Below are 13896 nucleotides of genomic sequence, written 5' to 3' on the forward strand. Positions count from 1 at the left end.
TGGGCATGAAAGGATTTTGTCAATTGCTTAGATCATTGTAGCTAATTTTTACTGACTCTTGATGGCCTTGGTACTGACTTCTGTGGTGCATGGAGTAGAGAAGCTGCTCTCGTGGTCAGAACTATTTGTTGGAAGTAGTGGTCTAAAATGTATAAGCATTTAGTAAAGCAATAAATATCATTTCCTTGCCAGCAGTGCTAACTTCTGTAACTTTAGAAGTTATTACTGATGCAGTTTTATACACTGTGTAAAATTATTTATTTATTCAAACTTTAATTTTAATTTTCCTCTGACTGGATAGTCGATCTTTTCAATATAAGCCTTCGTGATTGTTATTTTATGCTATGTTTATTATTATGATTACATGGGTGTGGACCCTCAGCTTGACCTTACTGACCTCTGATGCCACCCCTGGTCATGGTTGTGTCTCCCTTTTTACAGTCTTTTTTTATTTTGCTATGGTTTTATTGTACATACAAATCCTGAATACCTTATTCTTCACTGTATATAGAACCAGTATCTTGCCCTCATGAATCCTCTTCACAAGTTTGCCTCCTATATTCATCGACACTGTTTGTGGAGCAGGGAATGGGAGCAGGCCAGCTAGCTGTACTATCTTCCCACACGGTTGGGCCTTCTGTCCTTGCCCCCTTGGTGTCCCCATGTTCAACACAGCTCTGTCAAGGGCAACTCTGAATCCAAGCACTGTTGCTTGGCATGATGTAAAACTGAGTGGGCAGGATTCCAAACTACAGGGTGGAATTCTCTCCTTATTCACTGTTATTCTCTGCAGACAACCACTCAGTGTGGTGATATCCAGGGCATGACCAGAAGGCATGTCAGCCTAGGTATGTCCTGCTTTCCCTTGCCACATGCTCCCTGAACAGGGGAGTATACCCAGGGAAAACATTCCTATTTGGTGGAAGAGGCAGCTGTGTTTACGCATCTGTTTACATATTGCAGAGCTTCTTTTCCACTTGATCAAATGGGAAATTCTCAGGGCAGGAATTTTCTCTGCATATTGGATTGCCGAATAAAGGTGTTGTCTCTGTTTTTTTACAGCTTTCCAGAGACTTCTAAGGTTTAAGGCAGTGGAATGCCTTCTTTGCTGGGCACTCCTTTCAGATACAGTGACCTTTCAAGCTCCTTATCTAAAATACTCTGCATTTCAACCTTAGCTCCTTCACTCCTAAAAAAAAATAAAAAAAAATAAGGGAACAAGTTTAAAATCAATCTAAATCAATTTAAAAACAAAACAGCTGCTTTGAGTTTGTAACCCAAATAAATGCAGTCAAATTAAGTATACTCTGGTCTGATTGAATAGCAGTAATTTATTCCAAAGCCAGAATCTGGTCTTGCAACTTCAGAAATGGGGTTTTTAGTGCAGAATTGTAGATGTTTGGGCCTGAAGCTACTAATTTTCATTTATAACAGTGTGGTTTTCATTTTATAGTTCTACTGCAAGTATGCAACATGCTATGATGTGGTTATCCGATTCTTATTATTAACATTTGTTTCTTAAGGCGCTGTGTGCTCTGCATTAAAAAAATGAACGAAACCTGTATAGATTATACAACCAAATGTGCATATATTTGCATATCATGCATCATTTATTATGTTTTCACTATTCATGGAGAAAGGATCAATGCATGGCTCTAGAGACTGTCCCCTGGAAATCTTCCTATTCCAAGGCATTGAACATGCTTTCAGGGTCTCTTCCCTCATAAGGACTAGAAACGTACCATTTTAGAATGAGATCTGAAATGTTTAATTCTGTGCTTATTTGAAGTACACATAGCTTGCTTAAAAGTGAGATTTAAAAAAGATACTTGTAATGTTATCACTTTATATTCAGTCAAGAGCTAACTGAAGGAGAATAAATCAGATTCTAGTTTTCCTCAACAAAGAACGCAGGCTGTTATTTGATTTGGGTGGAAGGCATCTTTCTGCTGGTACAGTAATCTATTGTTACTGTAATATGTACTATGCTAGCCTATTGTCTGTCTTAAACAAGACTATTTTGTCCACAGGCTTTGAGAGTGATATTCGTAATGTTATTTCTGTGCTTAGAAAATCTTCTCAAGCCCATTTCTTTTTGGTGATCTTGTAGAAAATGCTGTGTTGTATCAGAACTACAAAGAAAAAGCTCTGGATATAGATTCTGATGAAGAGGTAGAACTGAAAGAACAGAAGTCAGATGAAAAGATAGTTATTCAGTACAAACCTCTGAGATCAACATGGAGTCAGTTGTTTGTGGTAAGTGTCCCAGTGCTACAGAGCCGAAAACTAAACTGGAATGTGGTGGTGCATGTGTGAAGTCTCTTATCTGCTTATGTCCTTTTCAACTTGAAGTTTTATAGCCTTTCCTTTGCCCTCAAACTACCTCCCAGTGTGTGGTGTTTATAGACATGCAGATAATACTGAAAAGTTGTAACTGACTAAGAGGTCTCTGCTGGATCAGCATTCCAAACTTTGTTTCACTCACGTTTTTATGCAAACAAAGTCAACAGTGTTGGGACTTAAGGAACCATCTTCTTTGGGGTTGTATGGAGGTGGGGAGGGGGGAACACTGTGGATCATATACAGGAAAATATTCAAATTATAAGATTTAATGAAAATAAGTAAGGCAAGAAAATGAGCAGTTTCATTCTTTTGCTCAAAAGAATGTATATTTTTGAATACTATTCTACAGGAAATATGACCTCACAGTGAGTTGGTGTAGATGAGACACTGGCTCTGCAAACCATGGATTGTAAGCTGGGAGCAAATTTTAGTGATGGGCACTTCTACCCTCTCCTCTCTTCCTCTTCTGGAAAGAGATTTCCACTTGCTTTGCTTCCCAGCATTGATGCTTATGGCACGTTTGTGACAGTGCGTGCTGGCGGTGAGCCGGTGTGCACTGTGTAGGATTGGGTCTGTAGGGTGCAATCCTAACCCCTTATGTCAGTGCTTTCCAGCACTGACATAAGGGCAATGCAGCTCTGAGGTAAGGGAACAAACATTCCCTTACATTGAGGAGTCCTCTGTAAGTGACGTCGTGAGTGTACAACTGCAGGATGCAGCACACGTCCCATTGGCACTGCTATGCCAGTGCTGGAAAGCACTGACATAAGGGGTAAGGATTGCGCCCTTAGTCTGTTAAATTTTTGAACTTAGAAAAACGACTTTGTTATAAGTTGTAAGTACATTCCATTCATAGATGTGATCTCTTCTGATACTTTAGAGAAAGAGGGTTGATAAGTTTGAAATGTAGGGTGCTGTCAGTATGTCTACAGTTCCAATATTACTTGAGCTATTGTCAAGTTACTCCTGGTGTTGTACTCCTAAGCGAATTTGCTAGTCAAGGAAACAAAACAAGTGTGTGTATTAAACGGGAACTACTGTTGTCATATGTTTGTAGTTCTACATTCCGTGGGTGTGTGAATGTGTATAATTATATATAATGTATATAATTTGAGTTCTGGCTAAGTGCCGTAAATATATCACACATTGTTATGGTGGAATTTGAGCATTTAATAACTCCTGTCGTCTTCATGATTAAACTGTTGACATCTATTACCCTCTTCCTGCATTATTTTAACAGATTAGTTGCCACTGTCCTGTGGTTGCTTCTCGCACCCATCTGGGTTTGTGTGCTGTGCTGACTTAGGGAGTAACCATATATTTCTACTAACGGATCAGGAGGCACTTTTTCAAGTGGTGCTTCTCTTATATTTAGCAAAGTGAGACTAACAGTCCCTAAACACACCAGCACAGTGTCTTTCGTAGAAGCGGTTTGCTGATGTTTTCTTGTATGTCTTTTAAAATTGTGAACTCTTTTGGGACTTAAAACAATTTATATGATTATAAGCTGTTTTGTGAACTTTTCAACAACAAAAAAGTATATAAATATTTGTAGTAATAATCTGCTCTTTCCACATCATCATTTATTTATTTTTCACATTTTTTTATATTACCCTTCCTCCAAGGAGCTCAGGGTGGTATGTATATTTCTCCCCTCCTTTCACCCTGCACATGCCTGATCTTGTCTGATCTCGGAAGCTAAGCAGGGTCAGGCTTGGTTAGTACTTGGATGGGAGACCGCCTGGGAATACCGGGTGCTGCAGGCTTATACCATAGACTTTCGAGACTGAAGGTTGTCAACCAACCATTTATCCTCATACCAAACCTGTAATCTTTGTCTGAAAATTTGGGCTGAGTGGATAATTTGGGTGAGGCTGAGAGACTGGTCCAAGGTCACCCAGGAAGCTTAATGAACTCCTGAACTTCTACTACACCATCCTGGCTCCTATTATCTTCCTATTATCATTACTGGAAGAGTGTGGGAAGTGATCACATTGAAGTGGCACCACTTAGGCAGCGGTTCCCAAACTTACCGGGCTGCGATGTCCTTGGAACCAGGAAGTGAATGATGATGATGTAAAACACATCACACAGTGAAGTCATTGCTATTCACTTTCTGGTTCCGAGATCTAATAAAAGCCTCTAAATACAGGTAAGAGGGTCAGTGCTGGCAGGAGGGCTTTTTGCAGTGCATGGTTTTCGTGCACTGCAGCTCTGCCCATTGTGTTGAACCTCCTGCTGCCATCTGGAGGCTCACGCTGTAGTCTTGCTTCTGGGTCCCAGCAAGTGCGCCACAATATCCCAGGACGTTACGATACAGATTGGGAACTGCTTGCACTAAGAAAATGGAAGAATCAGATTATAGTGACAGGACAAAATGTAAATGCCTCTGTGGTTGAGCAAATATAAATTTCCCTGCCGTTTCATTGCAATCAAAATCTCTGTCAGAGGTCGAGGTTCTCTTTGTTTATGTACTATGGCCTGATATGGTTACAAGTACAATTTAACCAAGCACTGAAGAGTTTTATGTTTGCCTGCTTATAGTCCTATATTTGATTGTCAGTAAGTTTCATATTATGATTACCTTTAATAGCAACACTGAATGTCTGTTTGTGACTCTGCAAAAACTACCATCTTTTCCCAGGGCAAAATTTTCTTTAGGGCGCAGTCCTAACCAACTTTCCAGCACTGGCATAGCTGTGCCAGTGGGGCATGTGCTGCATCCTGCAGTTAGGGAGCAGTCATGGAGGCCTCCTCAAGGTAAGGCAGTGTTTGATCCCTTACCTCAAAGTTGCATTGCCCTTATGTCAGTGCTGGAAAGTTGGTTAGGATTGCTCCATTAAGGCACAAGACTAACCAGGTCTACTCAGAAGTAAGTCCTATTTTGTTCAAGGGGGCTTACTCTCAGGACAGTGTGGTTAGGATTGCAGCCTCAGTGTATTATTTAACAGAGCAATGTTTTGAAATATGGCAAATGAATACATTGTAGTATGTAGAGATAACCCTTGTTAGTGTATGGAAGTGCTTCTTTCTGAAAGAAGGAACCAGACAATGAAAACTCTCTGTACTTCTGTGAGTATTTTGGAATACACTCTTTGGATCTATTCAGTGATAATTGTTGGGGTTATGCCAGTAGTTCAGGCTGCATGAACTGCACCAAGGCAAATGCAGCTCCCAAGGTATGCATTGTGACCTGAAAGGTGCTTGACAGTCTGCCCCCCCACCCCCAGTTTTTGCAGTCCCAAGAAGACAGTGACACAGGAGACTTGTGAAGCCATCTCTCGCTGGCTGGCTGCATTTTGGTGTGGTAGGTCACAACTTGTTCAGACTTGCCATAGCTAATTGAAGCGGATCCAAATATGTTTCTGAAGGTTAGAGCATGGATGTTTGTGTAAAGCATGGCATTTTTTCTCTCTCCTTTTTGTTGTAGGGCCCTGGTATTTTGGGGAGTGGAAAAGGAAACCTCAACTTTGCACAGGCCCAGACAAGGCACTGCGCATTGCTAGTTAATGTAACCCTCGTGAATTTTGTGATCCACTAATGAGCACAGTCCCTCTTGTGGTAGGGCAGCTTCCCTTCAGAGTGGCAAATGTAGCCTTCACTTATTAGTGATAAAGAGTTGCAATGATATCCAAGTTATATCCAGTGCTAAGTATATTATGGGTTAGATCAGGGGTGTCCAAAGTTTTTTGCAGGAGGGCCACATCATCTCTGACACTGTTTCGGGGGCCGGGGGGGGGGAAGGAATTAGTTTACTTATAAAATTGGAATAAATTTACATAAGTTTACATAAATGAATATATTAAAGATGGACATATATGAATGAATGAAGGTCTTACAATAGCTCAAAGGCCTATAAAAGGCCTTGCACAAAGCAAGGCTGACCTTTCCTTTGCTGCTGCTACTGCATCACAGATGTGAAACAAGAAGCAGTGGAGGGAGCCCTCAACCCACAGCTCACGTGAGAGGTCAAACAGTCACCCTCACGCTCTTGGGCCAGTGTGGGCTCCAACAAACCTCTGGAGGACCAGAGGCTCATTGGAGACTGGGGGCTCCCTGAGGGCCGCATTGAGGGCCGCAAGTGGCCTCAGGGCCAGGGTTTGGGCACCCCTGGGTTAGATCATCGATTTTAAACCAGTGTGCTGTATCACATTTGTGTGCTGCAAATAGTCTGCAGGTGTGCCGTGGGAGTTAGGGGGAGGCTCTTTTATTAGTAGGGCCACTGGGGGATGTGAACCTCCCATCAGCAGCATGGTGTGTTTTGTGAATTATAAAAAGAACTTATGGTATGCATAGACAACTTCAGTGCCTTGTCAGTGTGTCATGAGATGAAAAAGGTTGAAAATGGCTTGATTAGATTCTTTGACCCACAAGCGTGCTCATAAAGTAGGACTTTGTGTCTCCTGCTGCAACTCCATGTGCTCTCTATAAAGGTGTTCTTGGGGAGACCTTAGAGTTGTGGCATGGAAGATGCTGCAACTGTAGGGAGGAACTACATACGTTGGGGATCCCCCCCCCCCTTGTACTAGAATCCTTTAGGATTCAACTCTGGATGTATGTGGAGGGTAACTGTACAGGACATTTATGTAAGTATTTGTAACCGGTGAGAGAGTGCTATAATCCTACAAATATGCCTCCCCGTATTTATCTCCTGAACTGCTTCCTTCATGTAAAATATTTTATCTCAGTGGTTCTCACACATTTAGCACCGGGACCCACTTTTTAGAATGAGAATCTGTCAGGACCCACCGGAAGTGATGTCATGACCAGAAGAGACATCATCAAGCAGGAAAATTAACAATCCTAGGCTGCAATCCTACCCAGGAGTAAGTCCCATTTACTATCATTGTTAAAAGAATATACATAGTAGCTTGTTAAAAGTACTGATCTGTAGCATTTCCCCAAATGTAGTCACATACCATGGTAGCATCAAGTCTAATATATTAAAAATAAAATATTGAAATGAATGGGGACCCACCTCAAATTGGCTCGCGACCCACCTAGTGGGTCCCAACCCACAGTTTGAGAAACACTGTTTTATCTAGTTGTGTGGAATCACTGCAGGTTGGCCCTTGGTATCTGTAGGAGTTCTGTTCCCAGACCCTCCCCCCAGATGCTAAACCTGCAGATATTAAGATCTGTGGGCGGGGGAGTGTTCTGAGGCTCAGGGAGTTGGGCGCTGCCTCTGCATACCTCAGAAGGCACCCCCCCAGGGGCTTCTAAGAGGCACTTCTGCTTTTTCCTCAAACTGGAGGTGCCTCTCAGAAGTCTCTGAGAGTTCTGGTCATGCCTGGGAGGTTTGGTGAAGCCTTCCAGACGTGGGTCGGGATCTATATAAAGTCAAATATGTGGCTCTCAAATCCGCGGGTAAGGAGGGTCAACCTGTACTTTCATTGACTACATGTAAGAAGAAGCATTGGAAGACAGCAGAAAGCTCTGGTTTCTGCCTGTCATAAAGCCTTTCCAAAATGGCAAGAAGGTCTTGGTGATGATCTGCTGCTATTGATTAAGGCTGCAATCCTATCCACATTTTCCTGGGAGTAAGCCCCATTGACTATAATGGGACTGACTTCTAAGTAGACATGCATAGGATTGGGCTCTAATGCAGTAAATGGATACCAGACTTTATGAAAGGATTCCAGGGTAGTTTGTCCTTTTGAGACTCTACTTTTGCATGTCAGCTTTTCCAGTAAAGCAGTATGTGAAGAACTAAAATCTATCCTACCCAATTCACAATGTGTGCTAATGAGGGAATAATGTACTTGTGAAAGGTTACTTGAGCTGTAAGTATACAAGGGCATGTAGAGAGAATTATCTAGGATATTATAAAAAAGGCATTGAATTTGAAGGATTCTAGTACACCAATTGGACTGCTGAGAACTGTGTGATTTTTAATTAGAAGTATGAAAGTGAAAATAGAGTTTTTCTCACAACTTACTTTGAAATGAATCAGCTTAGCTGGCTTATAGGCAGAATTATAATGAATTAATGTCTGAATACTGCATGTAACCTAATAATACCACTTTTCAACAGCAACGTTTGCAAAGCATTTAAGAGTGCAAAAGACAATTTTAAAATGATGCCCTGTCCTAGAAACTCACAGTTCTAAAAAAAACCCTCAATGAATATTCCAGCAAATGGCCACTGGAAAAGACACTATGCTGGGGATTAATAGGGACAGTTTCTTTCCTAGTGCTAAATACAAGAGAATCACCTCTTTAAAAGTGTCTCTTAACCCACTTAGCAGGGGCTACTTTCCACCCGATTAGATATGAATTTTTTAAACCTTTGGTACATTTCTATCCTGTATTTCCCACAGTTCCAGGCATTTTAAAGAGAAATTAAAAACAGACAAAAAAAACCCATCTAAAATGTATCATTTATAAGATGAGTCTTTAAAATAACTAAAATGCAATCATTTTAGAAGAGCATTTAAATGAACTGATGAAAAGCTTAGCAAATTTAGTAGAGAAGGGCTTACTTAAACAGATAGGCATTTTTAAAGGTTCCTTAGGTTTAGTCCTTAGTTATACCTAGCCTATAACTAGGCTAGGTATAACTGGGAAAAGTTGGTAGAGTCTTTTTTCAAGCCCTGTAGAATTGCAGCCAACTAGTGTTGACGCTAGGGACATAGATATACCAATGTTCTGACTTGCTATAAGTCAGTTTCCTATGTTCCTAAGCATTGTACCCCTAGTTTAGCTCTTGTGAAGGCGGTGTGTTGCCTCTTCCAACATTGGAGCATACTTTGTGTTTAAACCTGAAGCTTAACTCCTTCTGTAAAAGGTTATCCCGCTTCTATTGCTTTCTAGTGCTGCTAGCCCTGTAACTGAACTTGCAAGTCTTTCCTTTGAAGGCTGTACCGTGGTTGGATCCTGCCTACATTTATGACCTATGTGCCCACTGAGATGTACTGCTCTGTTGCATGTGAAGTATCAGGCTATACAAATGAAATTGTTTCCTTAAGTGTGTGCCAGACAAAGAAAGGGCAGTATTTGTGTGCATACAGTTCAGCGTCTTTAATTAACCTACAATTTGAACATGTGTTGGCGTGCACTTTCAGACAGAACTCATATTTGGGGGTTGTTTTGGAACTACAGGTACTTATTTGGTTTTTGAGCTTGAATAGGAAAGAAGAGAGTTGCTTGCTGAATGCTTCGGTTGGCACAGAACCTAGAACTCTTTGGCATTCAGCAGTCTGCCTAAGAGAAGTAAGCACTCTGGCCTTTATCATAGGATGTATTGGGGGTGGGGAGGAAGACACATCTGAGCATATTTATATAGCAGACAGTATGTGTCCACTAAATTCTTTCCCTTCCTGTTTAAAAATGGGAAGTGGAAAGCTGGTGAATGAAGAGTGGAGGTGAATGAAGAGTGGAGGTAGACTAAAATAGTCTACCCAGTTTACATTTTTTTTAAACACACCAAGAAATAATGAAATGTAGTGCATAGTGTATTGAGTCCTTTGGGAAAGAGGCAGGACACATGTATTCTAAAATGCACACAAAATAAATCTTTTACTTTTGGCTTAGAAAAAATTCACCATTTTGCCTAATCTTCAACATTAGTGCCTAGCACTTGCAGTTTGTATCCTGACCCTAAATATTTATTTAGCTTATCGGCCGAAAACACTGGAATAACGCTCCTGCAATCATGTTGTAATATGTGTGGTTTCATATGTGTGGTTTCAACATTGTGTTGATACCCTGGATGATGTAAGTCCAGCCTTTGACAGTTCTAGATGGTACTGTGGTTATACTGAGGTGTTTGATTCTTGGCACTGGCCTGGTTTTGGAACTGAAACGGTTCTCATCGCTCTGGCAGATGACCTTAACAGGAAAGAGAAGAGTAGGACCTTGTTCAGAGCTAAGCACATTTATGATGAAATCCATTTCCTCAGTGGGATTATACAGGTTGTCCCTCGTTATTCACTGGGGTTTCGTTCCAGAACCCCTAGTGGATAAAAAGAAGTGGAAAAATAGATTTAAAGACCTGTTTCTGGGACTCCCTGCTGATACCATAAAATATGTTAAATAAAAGCAGTTAAAAAAAATTAAAAAGTGCATTTCTTTACAATTGTGGCTTAAAAACACCTTTTCTTACTGTTGTATAGAGATAGTCAGCAATTAGAAATGCAAAGGACGCCCTGCCTGAAGAATAGAATGGTCGCTTTGAAATCTGTGATTTTAAAGGGATGCATTTTTCCTCTTCTCTGGGGATCAGCATATTCCTTTTCATTTGCAGTGGCCTTTTGTGTTGTGTCAAATCCATGTATGACAAGGTTGGAGCTGTACATCTGAATTAATATGATTAGAATTGTTTTGCAGTCAAGGCTTCCTTGGGCATGTGGAACTATTGAGTGATTCTCCACATTCTGGCCATCTCCAAAATATAATCAAATAATTAATTGAGTAGCTTTATATTTTGGAAAATATGTAAATCAGCTAGTACATATGTGATTTCTGAGACTTTTATTTCCTACATTATTCCTACCTAGAGGCCAACCAATACCTTTCCAGAAATTTATGAGAAGCTACCCTAAAATCAAGCAGATATTTTGATTGGGACACTTGAAATATTTAGAAGATAAACGGATTTATTATAGATATAGATAAAAGGATTTGTGTGTGTGTGTGTGTGTGTTTAATTTTAATGTGTGTGTGTGTGTGTTTTTAATTTTAAATTAAAAGGATTTAATGTGTGTGTGCTCCTTTTTTTAGCAGGGGGAGCAGGTTGCCCACCTCACCCCAGCACTGTCTGTTCTAGTGGCTGCCTGCTGGTATTCATTTGCATCTTTTTAGATTGTGAGCCCTTTTGGGACAGGGAGCCATTTAGTTATTTGATTTTTCTCTGTAAACCGCTTTGTGAACTTTTAGTTGAAAAGCGGTATATAAATACTGTTAATAATAATAATAATTTAAATTTCTTTCAGGTGAAAAAGAATGGGTTATCTCAGACCATCAGCCAAGAAGAAAGAAAAAGGCAAGAGGTACTTTTATGATTGTACATGCCATTAATTAGTATAATCCTTTCATAGCCTCCTTTTCTTGAGGACATCCTCAGTAGATTCTGGTTGTGTTCTCTTCTGTTTCATATGACTAAAGTAAATTGTAGTACAGTTACCTTTTAAACCAGATTTTCTGGGGGTATGAAGCTTGTCTAGAGAGAGGATACATAAGTTATAAAGACCTACATAAAGGGTAGTTAGTTATCTAAAAATGGGAGACCAAAATTGATAGTACAGGCATGTCCTGCTATCTGCGCAGGTTCCATTCTAGAACCCCCCATAGTTAACTGAAACTGCGGATACTAGGGAACGCCCCCCCTTCCAGAGGGTGTTCTGAGCCCTACAATTCCTCGTGTGTCCGCACGCAGCCTCTGAGGCCCCAGAATGACTCTTAGAGCAAAATTAAAGTGATTTCCGGGTTTTTTTTTTGTAAAACCGGAAGTGATGTTTTTAATGCCTTAAAAGGCATTAAGTGTGTCACTTGCTGGTTTTTTTGTAAATCTGTAAGTCTCTTTTGTTGACCTCTTTGGGACTTGGAACACCCTTTGGAATCAATGCACATGCGGGGGGGGGGGGGAATCCCCATGGATCTAATCCACTGATAAGCGAAACTGCGAATACAAGATTTGCAGATATAGGACTCCCTGTATATGCTAAACGCATGAGCATATTCAGTATGCTCAAATGCAAAAGTGGTCTTATTCAGAATACATCCTGCTTATTCTGTTCTCAGTTTTTTATCTGAGCTATTTACATGATACAGTATATATCCCATTCTGTATTATTTCATTCTCTTAATATTTTCTGATATGGGATTTTTTTGTGTGTGTGAGGTGGATCACCTTTACCTTTAAAATATAAATGAGGAATGATCCTAAAATTCTTTTACTTTCCTCCTCCTCAACCCTCTATTCTCTAGATCAGTGGTTCTCAAACATTTCGGGAGTTTTACTCCCGAGGTAAGTCTTTGCAGGGGCGGGGCTGAGGGCAGTGTTACTAACGGGTGAAAGAGGAGTGCTTTTACTTACTACAGCCTGCTGCAAGCTGCAGCCCTCCACAGGTCTCCCGGATGCTTAGAATGTTGAAAAGAAGAGTTTTCAAAGCATTTCCTGTTTGCAAACGCTTCTTTTCAAGATTCCAAGCCTCAGGGAGCCCTGTGGAGGGCTGTGCGAGGCTCCCCACAACACCTGCAGCAGCCATCTTTTCTGAGAACATAGTAAGCATCCATGAAAAGAGAAGTAAATCCAAGAATTATCTTCAAGTTTAGAATTGCACATATTGAAAGGAGACGTTGGTACTGAGTACTGTTACATTGTCGTCACAGACATTGGTCGTCTGAGTACTGCGTGCTATTTCATTAGTGTGAATGGTTTGTTAAAGCTCAAGAAACTATTAAAATGATTTACGCAGCGGTTCTCAAACTTTTAGCACTAGGACCCACTTTTTAGAATGAGAATCTGTCAGGACCCGCCGGAAGTGATGTCATGACCAGGAGTGACATCATCAAGCAGGAAAATTAACAATCCTAGGCTTCAGTCCTACCCACAGTTACTCAGGAGTAAGTTCCATTGACTATCGTTAAACGAATATACATAGTAGCCTGTTAAAAGTATAGATCTATAATGTATCCCCAAATGCAGTCACGTGCTGTGGTAGTATCAAGTCTATTTAAAATATTGAAATGAATGGGAACCTACCTGAAATTGGTTCGCGACCAACCTAGTGGGTCCTGATCCACAGATTTCGAAATCAGATTGACTGATCAAAGGCAGCTAGTAAAGGGGGCAGAGAACAAATGTTACTAGGTTTTTCCCCCAAAGAAGAACAAAATGGGGCAATTTTTGTTCTTGCAGTTTATTATTTCAGCGTGCCAAGTGTTGCGATGAGAAATAAGTAGGTTAATCTAAAAAAGAACATCCAGTTTTCCTTTTAAAGTGTTATCAGATTCCAGCCTTGACCACATCTGCATTTCTTAGTGCTACATGCAAAGCCGAAGTATACATTTGGTCTCTAAAGAGTGTAAAAAGCATTCATAAGCTATCAAGCTTCAGACATCTGTTTGCATTGATGCCATGCAAATGAAGTATAACTGCATTTCACAGTGCCACTCGGGGGGCCTGTCACTCCCTTGTGTAGAGAATAGTAATTGGTAAACACGTTCTCATTCTTGATCTCTGATTAGCATCAGTACATTATAAGTGAGCTCAAAACATTTCTTGGTTTATTGCTCGCTTTCATTTTGTACTCTCATAACAGATATAAGTAGACTTCCTATATCTTGTTTTGACTTTCTGAACTGGCATGCTGAGCCTCAAATTTCTAAGCTTAGAAGGAATCAATGAGGGCTGTCATCAGAACTGGGAACAAAGAATCCTTAAATAGTATCATGAAGACGAAGGCTCAGTTGTCCCTTCCCTGAACAAAAAATGCACAGATTGGAACAAATTAGTCATGGAACTTTGCTGCTCTCTCTAGGCAAATCCTTTCCTCATGATTGCAATGAAGGGAACAAACTGCCTGCAGGAGTAGCAGAAATTTTGAGGGTA

At 40.6% G+C, this 13896-nt stretch overlaps 1 protein-coding gene across 3 annotated transcripts in view; it reads left to right on the top strand.

Moving 5' to 3' along the window:
• The window catches only part of ARHGEF26 (Rho guanine nucleotide exchange factor 26), an 80150-nt gene that overhangs the window by 12658 nt on the left and 53596 nt on the right, over window positions 1-13896 (top strand). For 2 of the 3 annotated variants that reach the window (XM_066622627.1, XM_066622628.1), the window contains exons 4-5: window positions 2111-2256; window positions 11276-11332. In XM_066622627.1, coding sequence (XP_066478724.1) covers window positions 2111-2256; window positions 11276-11332 — 203 coding nt within the window. The remainder of the gene's footprint in view (window positions 1-2110; window positions 2257-11275; window positions 11333-13896) is intronic. The other variant, XM_066622629.1, reaches the window with a different exon arrangement.

This window comes from Tiliqua scincoides, chromosome 3 (assembly GCF_035046505.1).
Source record: "Tiliqua scincoides isolate rTilSci1 chromosome 3, rTilSci1.hap2, whole genome shotgun sequence".
NCBI lineage: Eukaryota > Metazoa > Chordata > Lepidosauria > Squamata > Scincidae > Tiliqua > Tiliqua scincoides.